This window comes from Notolepis coatsorum (assembly GCF_963971535.1).
Source record: "Notolepis coatsorum genome assembly, chromosome: 9".
In the NCBI taxonomy this organism is placed as follows: Eukaryota; Metazoa; Chordata; class Actinopteri; order Aulopiformes; family Paralepididae; genus Notolepis; species Notolepis coatsorum.
Genome location: NC_140173.1, coordinates 11877607 through 11895603, shown reverse-complemented (window position 1 = coordinate 11895603; position 17997 = coordinate 11877607). Strand labels below are relative to the sequence as shown.

Sequence of the window (17997 nt, the reverse complement as noted above, 5' to 3'; positions counted from 1 at the left end):
CTGCCCACCTTCATATCCCCTCACTGCTGATAATGTAACACCAGCTGGCCACCTTCATATCCCCTCACTGCTGATAATGTAACACCAGCTGCCCACCTTCATATCCCCTCACTGCTGATGATGTAACACCAGCTGCCCACCTTCATATCCCCTCACTGCTGATAATGTAACACCAGCTGGCCACCTTCATATCCCCTCACTGCTGATAATGTAACACCAGCTGCCCACCTTCATATCCCCTCACTGCTGATAATGTAACACCAGCTGGCCACCTTCATATCCCCTCACTGCTGATAATGTAACACCAGCTGGCCACCTTCATATCCCCTCACTGCTGATGATGTAACACCAGCTGCCCACCTTCATATCCCCTCACTGCTGATAATGTAACACCAGCTGGCCACCTTCATATCCCCTCACTGCTGATAATGTAACACCAGCTGGCCACCTTCATATCCCCTCACTGCTGATGATGTAACACCAGCTGCCCACCTTCATATCCCCTCACTGCTGATAATGTAACACCAGCTGGCCACCTTCATATCCCCTCACTGCTGATAATGTAACACCAGCTGCCCACCTTCATATCCCCTCACTGCTGATGATGTAACACCAGCTGCCCACCTTCATATCCCCTCACTGCTGATAATGTAACACCAGCTGGCCACCTTCATATCCCCTCACTGCTGATAATGTAACACCAGCTGCCCACCTTCATATCCCCTCACTGCTGATAATGTAACACCAGCTGGCCACCTTCATATCCCCTCACTGCTGATAATGTAACACCAGCTGCCCACCTTCATATCCCCTCACTGCTGATGATGTAACACCAGCTGGCCACCTTCATATCCCCTCACTGCTGATAATGTAACACCAGCTGGCCACCTTCATATCCCCTCACTGCTGATGATGTAACACCAGCTGGCCACCTTCATATCCCCTCACTGCTGATGATGTAACACCAGCTGGCCACCTTCATATCCCCTCACTGCTGATAATGTAACACCAGCTGCCCACCTTCATATCCCCTCACTGCTGATAATGTAACACCAGCTGCCCACCTTCATATCCCCTCACTGCTGATAATGTAACACCAGCTGCCCACCTTCATATCCCCTCACTGCTGATAATGTAACACCAGCTGCCCACCTTCATATCCCCTCACTGCTGATAATGTAACACCAGCTGCCCACCTTCATATCCCCTCACTGCTGATGATGTAACACCAGCTGGCCACCTTCATATCCCCTCACTGCTGATAATGTAACACCAGCTGGCCACCTTCATATCCCCTCACTGCTGATAATGTAACACCAGCTGGCCACCTTCATATCCCCTCACTGCTGATAATGTAACACCAGCTGCCCACCTTCATATCCCCTCACTGCTGATAATGTAACACCAGCTGCCCACCTTCATATCCCCTCACTGCTGATAATGTAACACCAGCTGGCCACCTTCATATCCCCTCACTGCTGATAATGTAACACCAGCTGGCCACCTTCATATCCCCTCACTGCTGATAATGACAGTGGAGCAGAGGGGGGGGGGGCAGGGTACACAGTGGAGCAGGGTACACAGTGGAGCAGAGGGGGGGGGCAGGGGGGGGGGGCAGGGTACACAGTGGAGCAGGGGGGTGCAGGCCGGTACTCTCTCTTTCTTTCTTCTTATACATGTGTAGCAGGGTGGATTATCCCTGCTCCGTGGGAACGGGTGTGCACGGTCACTGGGTAGCGAGACACAGTAGAACTCTGGCCAGCTGCACCTCCGTCTTTGGGTCCGGAGCGTCAACTGGAGGCTGGCAGTGGGAGTGTATGGGGCCCGGGATTTACGAACCTGGTCCGGTACTCTGGTCTTCCTCTCCCGTCCAGGGCAGTCAGCAGTACTCCCCAACACGCTCTCACTTCCCCCCAGTTACTCCTCTAGCACCCTCCCACACCTAGTGACTGGATTGTAAATAAATAACTTGGTTCCCCCCGCAAGCAGTACCCTCCCTCGTAAACCCTAGAAACCTTACAGTAGGAAAGGGAAGGTTGAATAGGAAGGGATTAATAGTATGTATGTTACCCGCATCAAAAATGGTTAGGATTAGGCTCAGTAAAAGACACACACACCGTGCTCCCATTCAGTTTGTTATTATTGCACCATTGTTATCGTTACACAATAGTTACAATACAATGGTATTCATGTAATTACGCCCTAGGCACCAAGTGCTCTCGCTGTAAACAGACTAAGTGCTGCCCACGTGGGCTAGACACAGTACCAATACCTTCCCTAAGGGTTTACATATACTGCTCTAGTACTCCCAACTATGGGGGAAGAAGGGAGGACATGAGAAAGGAATAGAAGGGTTCACTGAATGGGAATTTACTATAAATAAACATACACGTTATTACACTTAAATAAAAGGAAAGAAATCAACAAGTGGGCCAACAAAATACCAAACAGAAGTCCTATCTTAATGCCGGCATATATTGTTTGGGGTTCCCCTTATGAACTGTAATAGCAACGCTGACTTCGCCCGCGGGCTGCATCACACTGTGTACGGTGTAAGGCTCCGGAGCATAGACGCTCATTTATACTCATCCAAAATGGCCGCCTCGCCGCGCCACTGTTGTCCGGAAGGCAAGATGGCGTCGAGCACTCTCGGCGAGGACACTAGCAGGCGGAGCTGGAGCAGAGAGGCAGTGCTGGCTGAGAGCGTGTGCGGGGCGACGACGACCTCTGCTGGACGGGGCGAACTCTTGTATCCTGCAGGCAGCCTGGTGCAGATCTGGTCGCAGGTAGCCGGGGCAGACTGGTTGCAGGCAGCCGGGAGCAGACTGGTTGTAGGTCCACGCGTGTATCTGGGCTCGCACTCTATACCGTCACACTGCTACTGTAACCCGACTACTATGGACTCAGATATGCTGTTAGCCGCACGCTACTTATACCGCCACACTACTACTGTAACCCGACTATTATGAACGTTAGTGCTTTGTTCTGTACCGTTTGCTCACACACTATCGCTGGTACTTCTAGGATATCACGTCAACTAGCAAGTACTTCCTATCACCCGTCGCTATCCCACGGGGCCCTTCAACTTAACTTCTGCAACAGGGCTCTTCCAGAGCACACGCCCATTGCGACTGTTCATGGTCAAGTTCACTGCCGAAGAGGCTGGTTCCTCGCACTTCCGTCTCAGTTGGCTTGCTTCCTTCTCCGTCGCTCTCGTACGCTCTCTGCTTGCCACCGCGGCCCCTGCTGGTACCGCCTACTAGCTCCACAGGGAAAAGGATTGTAGAATAGAGTCCAGTAATGCCGTTTATAATCCATATTTCGGTCGGTGGAAGGAGGGACTCGCATCATTGTTCGTGAGAATATCAATGATGTCTTTGTGCACAAAGAGGAAGTAGAAGATTACGTTATGCACTTCTGAATAATAGAAGAATATTCAGGATGCTACACTTTGATATCATCAGCCCTCGACTCACTGAGCCTTTATCTGCTGGGTGTTTGACGATGGCATGTTTAAAATGGGCTCACCCTGCCTGGAGTCTGGTGGCTGTTATCTGGAGCAGGATTATACATCATAGGGTTAACAATAGAGTTCTAACCCTGCGCTGACTGGTGACGTGTTACAAAGGGCAACTTTAGTCCAGTGGCAATTAACCTAAAGATAATGTAACCCAGAGGAAGTCCCTGTTTAGACCTGGATCTGGATATCTCATCATGAAACCATCCGATCTGGCCTTTGTGTTTACACCTGTTATTTACACCTTTTATTTATATGCATTCTCGTTGTCTGCATTCTGTCCGCATTGGGATCTCGTCGTTTCTCACATGCAATATGCAAACGTCCAAAGCATGTAAGTAGGTGGGGGTGGCGACAAGTCAGTGGTAAACATATTGTTCTTTTCTTTTGTGAACACTTTTAATATTGTAATGCAGCGGGAAGGGAAGGATATGGAATGGGATGTACCTGCCCATGCAGACAACAGGGACATCTAAAGTTCTACAGGAGTGAGGTGACGTCGTTACAGAGAGCAACCAGTTGCACGTTGCACTCTCAAGTTTGAGATGTTGCATCACCGCTCTCAGCCACTCAGTCCAGCTCGGTGGCTTCTCTGTGCAACGTGGCACGTTTTCTCTTATCTGGGCTTTAGTCCTGGAGAGATTATGATTGTTTTCTCCTCCTGCTACACCAAAAATAACAATCATCAGGATCTGGCTGAATTACCATTTCAAAAAAGAAAAAACATCTGACAGTGTTTTAAAAATGTAACTCCAGTAAGTGGACCGTTTCAGACATTGCCAGGATGAGTGTGCAGGAGACGCCTGCACCTGTCACAGGTGGGATCTACAATTTGGGAACATTTTAGAGAGTTTGACGTTTTGAGAACTGTAGTTGAATGAAGCCATGTTGGAGCACAGATTGAAGCCATGTGTACCTCTCTTCTGAAGCGTCTTCCCCTTGCTCTGCAGTCAAAGCCACTCCCAAATGCCCCTCCCACGCAGATCCCATAATCTCCGGCAATGGGTTCGAGGTAGAGGGGAATTACACCGCTCCTAGAAGGCTCAAAGAAAAACAGAGATTCCATGAGCATCTTTTCGGGCAACTCTGGAAAGTAAGGTGTATTGGCTTCATGTAACTGCGAATCTGGAGGAATTTAAGAAGTCATAAGTCTCTTGTGGCAGTACAAATTAATTATAGAAGAAAACAAACTAAGGATGTGTGGATTTTTCTGTCCTATCGCAAACATATCTGGTTGAAGTCCTCTGCCGCTTGTGGGGAATCAAACGTTTTTCTCACCCCCTCGTCTAGGTTGGTAACTGATTGTGGGACACTAAAGGCTGTGCCCACCTCCCAGAGCCTCGTCTTCACCACATCAACCCTTTCACTACCACACTACCAAAGTGGTAACCCTTTCACAGCGACAATACAGGTTAACCCTTTCACTGCCACACGACAAAGGGTTAACCCTTTCACAACCACACTACAGACAGGTAGTGAAAGGTTAATCTTCTGTAGTGTGGTAGTGAACGGGTTAAAGGTAGATCAGGGTATATGTGGACCACTGTGCCCCAGAAGGGGAGGGAACCTTTCCCCCTGGGAGGCCCACAATCCTCTCTATCTTTGTGTAGAGTAGTGCAACAGGGCGATGATAGGTCTCTAGGTCAGTCTCCCTTTTTTGGGCTTTGGTGCAAGTGACCAATGCGATCGAGGGCGTGTGCCACACAGCTTGCTCTGTAGTCACCTGGGCTCGATCGTGGCAGATCTTCTTCACCTTCTCTCCAACATCTTGGCGCAGGCCTTCAAAACGTTGTTGTTTCGGAGCATATGGTCTCAATTTCTTGTCTTACACACGAGAGATTCCATTGTTATTAATTTGCGCCTCGACATTTTGTTCCACTCACCAGCTTAGCTGCCATCCGCTCCTATTGTTCCCGGGTCCGTTTCTCTCTGTCAAAATTGAACTATAGTAGTAGGAATGTGCAAAATAAGTGAAAGATAACGGGGGCCGTCCACCTCTACTCCATCCCAGGGCAGAACCGGAGGTCCACATAGGATTATTATTATTACACTTATCTTGATATTGTTCATTTACTTACACTACTGTAGCGTTTGTTCAGCCATTGGTTCTTGCACAGGAAAAGACAAAAAAAAAATCACAATGCATTCTGGCTAATATGGTCCTCATGTTGTGGCATAGAGACAAGTGTACATTGTTATTAATAACTTGCTTCCTCTGAAGGGTTGATCTCACAACGTTCACTTGAACTTCTTATATAACGGGACGGTGCTTAAGATGGCAGCAGGGAGTTCCCCCGAGAGGAAGTTGACGAGGGCAGATGTTAAATGGGGATGGGGCACATTGTTGGCACATAGTTGGCACATGCTCAGAGTGCGCTGGTCTGTATTGCCGTGAAACAGCAATATCTGGAGGAAAAAGTGCCCTGCTTGGTATTGCACTTTGTTTATATTTCTTGTTTTGGTCTAACGTGTGGGTTGGAGTTGATTGTGGAGGATGGGGTGGAGTTGCTATAGGCTCTGTCACAGATTCAACCTTTAAACTAAGTCTCGCTTTTTGTTACACGTCCTGTAAAAAGCAGTCAGACGCTGAGCTCCACACCAGACCAACTGGGTCTGAACTACAGCGTCTCAGTAGCTCTGCTCATGGAGGCAGCTGTAGGCCTACAAACAAAAGGAATTTTTTTTGTATCCACTTTTTCTCCCATTTTCTATATTTTCTCCCATCCCAATTTCGTATCATCCAATTCAACCCTCCCCTGTCACGGACGCTGTTTCTTGCCTCCCACAAGCCGGCTGCAATGTGGACTAAGTCATACATAGCACAAGTCCCCTCCGGTACTTGAGGTAACAGCAGTCGCATCTTTTCACCTGCGCAGCTCGATCTCTCAGTGTCGAGGAGTAACGCGTGGGAGGCTCATAGCTGCCCCCGACACTTCCTGATTCTACTGCGCAGGCGCACCAACCGACCTGTAGGAGTCGCTGTCCACAACGCCCGATCCCCACCCATCAGTTTCCCACCCCCTAATACGGCCAATGTGTATTAGTACGGACGACCAGCTAAACTGAAAGCAAATGTGGAGCGCTGGGCTCGAACAGGCGAAGCCAACGTCTCCAGTATTCGTGGTGAGCGCCTTGCCCACTGCACCACGAGCGCCTTGCCCACTGCACCACGTAGCTAAGGATTTTTTTTTTTTAATAAAAACCAATACAAAATGTATCAGAAAGAAACTTATACTCAAACAATAGAAAAACTGAGCTAGACCCACGGCTCTTGGGCCCCAAGCAGACCCTTAGCAAAGTTCCAACCTCACTCACTGGAAGCTCCGGAATCAATCACTTAACTCAATAAATCAATAGACATTATTGCCATGAATAAATACTACAGCATATGAGATTCATCACAAAAAAGAAAAAAAAATTACTTTTGTGAGCCCTCAGGTGGAGCAACAAGCTCTCTTTGGAGTCTTCAAGTTGTCCACAATCAGCCTCTAATGATTGGTGAACACAGTATTGTGCACAGTCAGGGAAGGCTCACTCAAAATATACAGCCAGCCTCAAAATGTTGGACAGCTAACAGTCCACCTGTGAGTGAGTGAGCCAGAGAAAGGTGTCAAGTTGCCCCCTAGTGGTTACGGTCAACACTCAGAGAGAAACAGACTGTAATGCATGAAATGTGACAATGTTTCCACCAAACATGTTCTTTCATTGATCATGACTGTATGTTGTAGGAAATAGAACATGAGTCTGTACAACATTCTAACTCTTCATGCGTGGCATTATCTGTTCACAAACAACCATTCTGGCAAAATTCACATCATGTGACCAATTTAAATATACTATGCACTCAAAGTGTCGCACTCAAGTTTGGCACTGCTAGACGAACAATACCACGTACCCATAGCCATACCCCTCCTGCTGAATTTGTAAGTTGCTTTGGATAAAAGTGTCAGCTAAATGAATAAATGTTCATGTAAAATGTTGTAATGATTGTGAATTACATCTCTGCATCTCAAAAAATAAAACGCTTTGCTTTGCAATTGTGTTCCGTTAAGACAGTTTGTTCCTTCAGTTTGTGCTTCTAGTTGATTGGTCGATACATCTTCCTCATAATGTAACAACAAGCCAACTGTCTGTCAAAGGAGGTCGGACTTGTTACAACTCCACCCAAAACTGACGAGGAAACTTAACAGGCTTGAATATAAACATTGCAAAAGCAAGGAAAACTCTGAAAATGGACTTTGAAAGGGTTATGAGGTAGGAAAAGTATCCATCATATTCATTTGTACCAACAGAGGCACAAAAACACCAAACACCAAAAGAGAAATAGCTAAAAAAAATAATAATAATAATTACCATAGCTTCTTTACAACATTTTACAGCATCGTTGAACACATACATTTTTATTTATTTATAAATGTTCACTTCCAACATGGCAGTGCGTAACCATCGGTAACCACTATCCAAACATTCCGTGACAAGCCTCTATTCGATTCGGACAGAGTCGTCGTGCCTTTAAGTGCACAATGGTCATTACTGTGTATACTGTATACTGTACACCAACACATGAATGGCCCCTGGGAGTCATTATTTATGAGTGGGAAACTGGGAAATAACAGTGGTGCCAGAGTTTCCACGTTGTGACGTTTCATCGCAGGGAACATGCAGGAGAGCACCACAGACAGTTGATGGTAATAAAATAATATTATTGAATTATTATATAATCCAATTTGTATAGTTACATTTTATTTTAGTTATATTGTTTTATATGTAGTTTAGTAAAGATTACCCACAGGGGAAGAAAAGCTTTGGCACAGCGTCCATGTTCGTCGCCATTTCCCTCCAGAGCCCCTGAACACCAGTCAAGTTGTGATTCCGGATTCCTACGGCGTTAAGTATAGGAGCTTCCCGGTTGCACCAGAAAGGCACCGATATTCCCAGTCTTCAAATACGGCAGTACCACTCTCCAAACGTTCCGTGACAAAGCCTCTATTCCACTCTGACAAAGAGTGTCGTGGTCATCCGGACCGCTCGTACTCAAGGTTCTCCCAGGAGGTCCATGAGCGACTCCTGGTGGGAGAACTCCTGCAGTGACGTGTTCATCTCCTCCAGCAGATCCTCTCCCAACAGGAACTCCCCCACGTTGTGCACCGTCCTCCCGATGCGGTGGTCCGTGATCCGGTCCTGGGGGAAGTTGTACGTACGGATCTTTTCCGATCTGCCTCTGGTGCCGATCTAGAGAGAAATCAAGTCAATTAACTTCCCTGCCACCTTGTATTGTATAGTTTGTATTAGGGATGTCCGATATTATCGGCCGATATTGGCATTAAAATGTGATATCGGAAAATATCTGTATCCAATTTTTTTATTTACATTTCTATAACCTTTATTTACCCAGGCAAGCAAGTAAGAACAAATTCTTATTTTATTTATTGTCAAAAGTATGCATAATGTTGTGTTAATTCCACAACAAGAGATATGTAATGTTAATTACCTGAAATTATTAATTTTTTGGGGGGGGAAACCCTGCATATATCGGTATCGGTTGATATCGGTATCGGAAATTAAGAGTTGGACAATATCGGTATATCGGTATCGGTAAAAAAGCCAATATCGAGCATCCCTAGTTTGTATAGATAGTGTATTATGTCTAGTTTATAGTTTAGTTATAGTTTTAGTTTATAGTTTATTTATATAGTTAGTATAGTGTATAGTTAGTATAGATAGAATATGCATTGTGTATTATGTCTACTCTAGTTTATAGTTATAGTTTGTATAGATAGAATATACATTGTGTATTATGTTTAGTTTATAGTTTATTTATAGCTTATTTAGTTTATAGTTAAAGTTTATACTTTATAGTTATAGTTTGTATAGATAGAATATAAGTTGTGTATTATGTTTACAAATCTACTACGGTTGAGGAGCCGGGAAAAACAAGCATCTCACGTTCTTCTGAATGTATGTACAGTCAGGAGCTGAAACTTGCTCAATATTCCGCCATTGAATAAAAACACACTTTTTCATTTCAATGACGTGACATAATATCGTGACGTCCTCACTGTCTTTTACTACTATGTTACTATGTTACTATGCCTATACTACTACCTATACTATGCACTCAGAGAGTAGCACTCACGCTTGGCACTGCTAGACGAACAATGCCCCGTACCCATACCTCTCCTGCTGACTTGTTGTACACAATTTGTGAGTTGCTTTGGATAAAAGTGTCAGCTAAGTGAATAAATGTTAATGTAAAAGGTTGTAATGATTGTGAATGACATCTCCGCATTTAAAGAAAAATAAAACGCCTTGTTCCTCCCCGTTTCTCTGTCATCACTGTACTTTAAGAGATTCCATTCCACGTGTGATATTGTAATATTTCATCTTTTTTAGTTTAGTTTAGTTTTCCTTCCTCCTGTATGTTTCATTTATCTTATATCCCATACCGGAGGTACAGCCGTACACACTCGCAGCTCCCAACACATCAAACTAACCACCTGGGCCGGTCCTTTATACCGGCAGCCATCAGGCTCACATTAACATTAACAGCTTAAAAAACAAATTGGATGAAATCAAACAATTATTCATAAATGGTAAGGCAAACATACTGTGCTTCTCAGAAACTAAGCTTGACGATTCTGTAAAAGATCCAGAGATAGAGATTGAGAACTACTCAATAATCAGGAATGATAGGAACAAACAGGGAGGTGGTGTCTGTAGGTACATACATAAAGACACCAAATTCATCAACAGAACTGACCTGAATCATAAATCAATTGAAACTGTATGGGTGGAAATCCTATTCGAAAGGGCGAAATCCCTACTGGTTGGCACAGTCTACAGGCCGCCAGATCATAGTGGCTTTTATGATACACTGGATGGGTGTTTAGCTGGAGTTGAGGATGTAGACAAAATTCTTATTGGAGACTGGAACACGGATATGCAACGAAAAGATGCACCCGTCTTCAAGTCATTCAGTAGGTTTTGTGATCTGCACGGCCTCAGCCAGCTAATCACCCAACCCACACGTGTATGTGAATCAACTCAGACTACCATTGACCTCATTCTGACCTCCGACAAGTCCAAGATCTCCAATAAAGGGGTTATAGCATGCGGGTTAAGTGATCATTATATGATATTCTGTACCCGCAAAAAACTAAAACAAAAGGCTGGCTGCCACAAAACAGTCACATCTAGAGACCTCAAAACCTACTCTAGCGAGGCCTTCAACCTTGAACTGGAGAGTCTGGACTGGTCAGATGAACTCAATGGTACACTGGTTGAAGAAACATGGCTTGGTTTCAAAACCAAATTCTCAACAATACTAAACGACATGGCCCCCCTAAGAACCACCAGGGTAAAAAATCGCGCTGAGCCGTGGATGCACTCCGAAATACTGGCTGCTATGAAAACCAGAGACAAAAAATGTTTCGTAAAAGTCAGTCAAAGCTTACTAAAAGCACGAGCAGTGAACTCCAAGCCCACGTGACTGAACTCAAACTAGAAAGAAACAGACTAAGGCCCCGTTTAGACGGAAACGCTAGCAGGTGAATCCGCAAAAATATTTTTTCGGATGTGCCTTTCGTTTATACGGAAACTGCGTTTTTACGGGGTGAAACCGCAAAAAAGTGAGACTACCTTCCAGGGTGGAATTCCTAGAAACGCAAAAGCTTTGCGCTCTCGTCTAAACTGTTAAAACGTATAAATCTGATAAAACGATGACGAAAGGTTTGTCACGGCTCTGGTCGCGCGTACTGCTTACGTCACAGGTAGCAGGTATGCGCCAGTAGCCGAGACGTAAACAAAGCAAGTATGTCTGACTTATATCAACGGAGATCACCTGAAGGCTACATTGGCAGTACTTTTAACCCTTTCACTGCCACACGACAGAAGGTTACCCCTTTACTATCACACAACCGGCTGTCGTGTGGCAGTGAAAGGGTTAAATACACAAGAATCTGTCCCGCGGCGTAAGTGGACCCACTGTCTGTGAGTGACTCTGCTTTGGTGCAATCACATTCCCCATCCACAGTCTGCGAATCAGAGGCAGAGTAGGGCGGGTCTTCACAGCACGTCATGTGACATATGCGCCAATCGTGTGACAGCGGGTCTCCGTCGTTACAGCGTCGTCTGCACGGAGAATTCCACTCCAAAACGCTCGTCTAAACGTAAAATTAAAAGTGAAACCGCAAGATGACTTTTGCGGTTTCTGTTCACAAAACGCTTGTCTAAACGGGGCCTAAGAAACGACGTAAACTCCATGATCAAAACTGCAAAAAAGAATTTCATCAATGACAAAACTGAGGAAAACAAAAACAAACCACGTGAACTTTGGAAATTACTCAATAATCAACTAGGATGCAGTAAAAAACTTAAAACCAGATTCTCAAACATAAACATAAAAACGGACAACACGCTCATCACAGACAAGCTGGATGTAGCCAATTACTTAAACATTTTCTTCACAAACATAGCCACAACACTGGTAAACAAACTACCCTCCCACTCAGGGCTTTATGGGGTAGAACACATAGTAGCTTACTACAAAAACCTAGGGGTCCGCAAGGACGACTTCAAGCTGGAAATGGTAACAACAGATGAGGTACTCAATAAACTGAGCGCCCTCCAACCTAACAAGGCCACTGGCCATGACAACATCCCCTCCAAATTCCTCAGAGACTCAGCAGCCGCCATCACCCCAATCATCACACACATAATAAACCTCTCCATAAAACAGGGACACGTCCCCAAGGACTTCAAAATTGCGAGGGTGACCCCTCTGCACAAAAAGGGCAGCAAATTAGACCCAGGCAACTACCGCCCTGTTTCTATTCTCACCTCCATCTCGAAAGTCATGGAAAAAATAGTCTACGAACAGGTCGAAAAGTACCTAGCGGAAAAAAATCTAATCTACGAATTCCAATCTGGCTTCAGAACATCCCACTCCACTGACACATGCCTTCTCTATTTGAATGACCACATCAAACAAGAGGTGGACGCAGGCAAATACTGCGGCATGGTCATGCTGGACCTACAAAAGGCCTTTGACACGGTCAATCATTCCATTCTGATTGACAAGCTAAAAGCAATTGGTTTTGATAGTCTATCAGTGAGCTGGATGCAATCCTACCTTGAGGGGAGGGAACAGATGGTGGAGGTAAACCGTACCCTATCCCTCCCCCTCACAGTGAGCTGTGGTGTTCCACAAGGAAGCATACTAGGACCGCTACTGTTCCTAATTTATGCAAATGACATGTCGTCAGCTTGTGACTGCAACTTGTTCCTGTTTGCGGACGACTCAGCCCTGCTGGTCTCTGACAAGAACAAGTTACAGGTTGAAAAAACCCTCAGCTCGGAACTAGGCAGAATCTGCATATGGCTCGCTGATAACAAACTATCATTACACATGGGCAAAACAGAGTCCATTCTCTTCGGTTCAAATAACAAACTCAGCAAGACCGACGGCTTCTCAGTTACAGTGGGTGACAATATCGTCACAAGGAAAGATGAAATTACCTACCTGGGTTCCATCCTAGAGGCTAATCTCTCCTGTGACAAAATGGCATCCAATGTAATAAAAAAAGTCAACCAACGAACTCGATTCTTGTACCGGATCTCCTCTCTGGTAAACAAGAATACACTGAAGACTCTGGCAGGAGCACTCATTCAGGGGTACTATGACTATGCTTGCACCTCATGGTACCAAAGCACCTCAAAGGCGCTAAAAACAAAATTACAAACATCTCAAAACAAACTGGTCAGACTACTGCTTGACCTTACTCCTAGAACCCACCTCACCCCTGCCCACTTTGACAACCTAGGATGGCTTAGAGTAGACGACAGAGTACAGCAACTTGCAATGGGCCTGGTCTACAAGATACACTACACGACCAAGGTACCCATGTACATGTCAAAATACTTCCCAAAGGTCAGTGAATACCACGATCACAACACCAGAGGGAGCTCCACAAATCATGTTAAACCCAGATTCGGCTCAAATAAGGGACTAAACACGTTTCGCAATTATGCCACATCAATGTGGAACGCCCTACCCAAAGCTGTAAAGGAATGTGGATCATTCACTACCCACTTTCAAAACCTCTCTCAAGGGACACCTACGGGAGACTGCAATTCAACACTGGCCCCTGTAAATATCCTAACCCAACCCCCTCCAATGTACAGTCATTTACCTAGTATGGTTGTCAATAGTCCAATGTACAATTTTGTTTGTTTGTACAGTGTCCCCCCCCCCCCCCTCAATGTACAGTTTTGCTTGTTTATACAGTGTGCCCCCCCCCCCCCCCCCCCCCAACCACCTCCAATGTAGATTACCCAGTATGGTTGTCAATATCCCAGTGTACAGTTTCTACGTCAAATGTATATACTCCCTTTTCCTGACTCCTTCTGTATCACAAACAGTACTGTATTTGCAAATCTGGTATGTCATAAATGTATAGATGTAGCAGTACTGACTATCTGTATGTCATGTATGTCATATATGTCCTGATGAATTGAAAATGGGGGACCCTGATGTAAACAAGACGAAAGTCTTTCTCTGGTCTGCATCCCCTTAACAATTGTGTGTATTGAGCTGTACTGTATTGTACCCATTCTGCAATCTGTTAATAAAGTTTTCAATCAATCAATCAATCAATACCGGCAGCCATCAGGCTCTACAACAAAGGGTTCTGCTGCCAGAACTATCACTGTCACAACTCGGGACTTGAGAACTAGAGACTCACATCACCGTACTGACTATCTTGTATTTTGCACTAGAGACTCATATCACTGGACTCTCATCACTATCTTGTGTTTGTACTTTTTTTTATATTATACTTGTATCTATACATATTAGTGTATCTATAGTGTATATAGATACTGGACTGTATAGGACTGTGAAGCTATGTATCCCCCACCCTGTATTCCCCCCCCCCCCCCCCCCCCCCATGCTGCTTTGACACCCGAATTTCCCCAAGGGGATCAATAAAGGATCATGCGTTTCCCCCTGATCCTTTCCTCACCTGGATCTTGCGTGCGTTGTACCGCTTGCTGGTCGCCTCCTCCAGCTTCATGCTGTAGAGTTTGGCTCGTAGAAGCGTCATGGCCGTCTCCTTGTTCTTTATCTGGGAGCGCCCCTCCTGGCACTCTGCCACCACACCTGAAACACACATATCATATGATTGATTGATTGATTGATTGATTGATTGATTGATTACTTTATTAACAGATTGCAGAATGGGTACAATACAGTACAGCTCAATACACACAATTGTTAAGGGGATGCAGACCAGAGAAAGACTTTCGTCTTGTTTACATCAGGGTCCCCCATTTTCAATTCATCTTGACGTTTACGACATACCAATATACAGTACTGTTACATCCAGACATTTATGACATACAAGATATACAAATATACAGTACTGTTTTAGTGACAGAGTTTCTAAAAGAAAATATATACATTGGAGGGGGGAGAAACTGTACATTTGGAGGGGGTTGGGTGGAATCTCAGGTGCTGATGTATGACTGGTCACTACAGTATTTATGACTGGTGCAATCACTACAGTATTTATGACTGGTGCAATCACTACAGTATTTATGACTGGTGCAATCACTACAGTATCTCCGATTAGAACACATTGAGTCGATGTCCAGGTTTAGAGAAGTTTTATTCACAAGGTGTCACACAGCCCATCTTCAACAAGTGAATATTGTTGCTGTCCAATCTCTCCAAGTCTATATGGGTGGTTTTGAAGTAAATATAACATATACAGAGTATGTGTAAGTAAACGTTAATATAGATTAATTAGACTAAACATTCTCACTTAAACAGTTACTATAACAACAGAAATAAGTATAGTCTCCTCAACATAGACACTATTAACATGGCTACGATGCTATCAGTGAGAGACTGTCCACATGCTAGTCATGGGCAGCATCATCACCATACTAACTGGAGCATGTTGGATATACAAAACCACAAGAGATGTCTCTAAGAATTATACATAAAAAGGTTCTTCCCACATATTCTAAGAATGCACCAACTTTTTTTATTTTGTATTCTATTTATTTTTGGGCTTTCTGTATTTTTCACCCATCCCAATTATGCCAAACCCCTTCCTGGTCGTTGCGCCCATTGCCCCACTGTCAGCCTGGGGAGGGTGTAGAACTACCACACGCCTCCTCCGATACATGTGGAGTCGCCAGCTGCTTCTTTTCACCCGACAGCGAGGAGTTTCACTGGGGGAACGTAGCGTGTTTCGGAGGTTCATGCTATTTCCCCCAGATCCCCTCCCTGCTGAACAGGCGCCCCGACCGACCAGTAGGAGTCGCAGACCAGGACACACACCCCACCGGCTTCCCACCCGCTAACACTGCCAATTGTGTTAGTAGGGACGACTGACCAAGCTGGAGGTACCGCTGTCGGCTGGATTCGATCCCAGAGTCTCTGCGGTGGTAGTCGATCAAAAGTCCCATTAGCCTGATTAAATTAACCCGATGTTTGAAACCAGGCTTTCCCTGTTCCTCGAACGCTGATTCACTCTTGTTAATTCGAACCAGACTTGATACTCAGGATAATTGCGCGCGGCCGCCTCACCTGAAAAGACAGCAGGTGTCGATCGCAGAAATCCTGATTTTCTAACGACATTGATTGATTGATTGAAAACTTTATTAACGGATAGCAGAATGGGTACAATACAGTACGGCTCAATAGCCTCGCCGACAAGTTAAATGCATATCTATAGGCTAATTTTAAGTCCCTCATTACCCCAATCAATCAGATTATATTTCTTTAAATGTGCCCGCTGGCAGTAGGCTTAATGGAATGAATAATCAAATGAGATCTTGCTAGCGAAAATAATTTGTTCAACTCTTTCAGAATAAGTAGATAAAAACAAGCCCAAAGAGTATCTAATTGATACGAATTAATAGATACTTATGAGGATATCTGTACTGTATGCGCTTAGGTATCATGTACTATATAAATACATGGTTCCCAAAGTTTTCAAGGCGTGACCCCCGAAATAACGTGTTAGAGAGGCTTGGAGGCTATACAGTTTCACTATTAATCAGGTTTTAATCTGTTTCGGACATCATCCATACATGCATTGAATTGATTAACCTTTGGTTTATACCAGTGACACCAGTCATGTTCATCACCCTCTTGTTCATCATCAGATAACTGCTTGAACAGATAAATGCATTTTCTCAAATTCATTCATCAAAACGTCGCTGATTCACTTTTCTCAAGTCACGTCCACGTCATCAAATCCATCAAACAGCGCATCTCCTCAGACATTTTAATCCCAGTTACAATATCACAATAAACGTGTGAGTGACAGTGATACAATTCAACAATCCACAGATTCAGATTCGTCGTAATTCACATCCACAATCCATGCATAAAGACGCTTCAATTTATGCTTGAGTGAAACACAATCCGGGTGCTCCGTTAAGCAAATACATCCACAGCGGAGATTATGAAACAAATCAGAGCCAAACGCCCGTTTAATTCACATTTGCAATGCTCCGTTATTAAAATAAATAACCACATAGTGTGTGTCGCGACTCGCAAGCGCCGTATAGCTATATGACGTGCATTATTTAGGACAAAGTAAATCCATAGGCTGAATATGATTTATTATCAGCATTTTAGGTCTATTATTTTACATTTCAAAAGCCCCCTCAAGAAAAACAAAGCACAAAAACATAATTCAGAATCTGTGAGGAAGGGAGCTGGCATTTCTTTGCGAGGGCGTGGCCAGTTTATCCAGCTAACTGAACTAAACTCTGCGTACCACGACCATGTGGACCGATTTGCAGAGAGCAATGAGAACCTAGTGGGACGTTTCAGGCTACCAAGACCTGTCCTAATGGAGCTGTGCTCGTCCCATGCCTCTTTTTTTCAGTGGCTTTGGGGGGCGACAGTGGCTCGGGAGGTAGAGCAGTCGTCTGGTAATACGGAGGTTCCCGGTTCGATTCCCACTCCTCCCGGGCAGCGTGTCAAACTGCTACCGATGAGCAGGTCGGCACCTTGCATGGTCTACTTGCCTCCGCCGTCGGTGTGTGAATGTGCGAGTGAATGGGTAAAATGTGAGGAACAAATTGTAAAGCGATTTGGATAAAAGCGCTCTATAAATGCAGCCATTTACCATTTACACTAACTACTAAAGCAGGTCTCTTTTGCCTAGAGGTCGCTGTTTTTAAATTTTTTTTATTATCTTTTTCCCCCTCCTTTTTTCCGATTTTTCTCCCATCCCACTGTTAGTCGTTATGCCAATTCCCAACCCCCTTCCTGGTTGTTGCACACACCCCCCTACTGTTGGTCCGAGAGGCCGGAGACTGTCACATGTTTTCCTCCAACACACGTGCAGCCAGCCGGCAGCCAGCCTGGCCGCGCAGATTCTCACCGGGAGAGTGTAACGTGTGGAAGGTCACACTACCTTTCTCCAGATCCTACCCTCGCTGTGCAGGCGCCCCGA

At 44.9% G+C, this 17997-nt stretch overlaps 1 protein-coding gene across 1 annotated transcript in view; it reads right to left on the bottom strand.

The window, feature by feature from the left end:
• Positions 1-7959: 7959 nt before the first annotated feature.
• The window catches only part of mtrf1l (mitochondrial translational release factor 1-like), a 33543-nt gene continuing 23505 nt past the window's right edge, over positions 7960-17997 (bottom strand). The window contains exons 8-9 of the mRNA XM_084322150.1: positions 14539-14675; positions 7960-8749 (exon numbers count right to left, since the gene is read on the bottom strand). Coding sequence (XP_084178276.1) covers positions 8552-8749; positions 14539-14675 — 335 coding nt within the window. The 3' untranslated portion in view covers positions 7960-8551. The remainder of the gene's footprint in view (positions 8750-14538; positions 14676-17997) is intronic.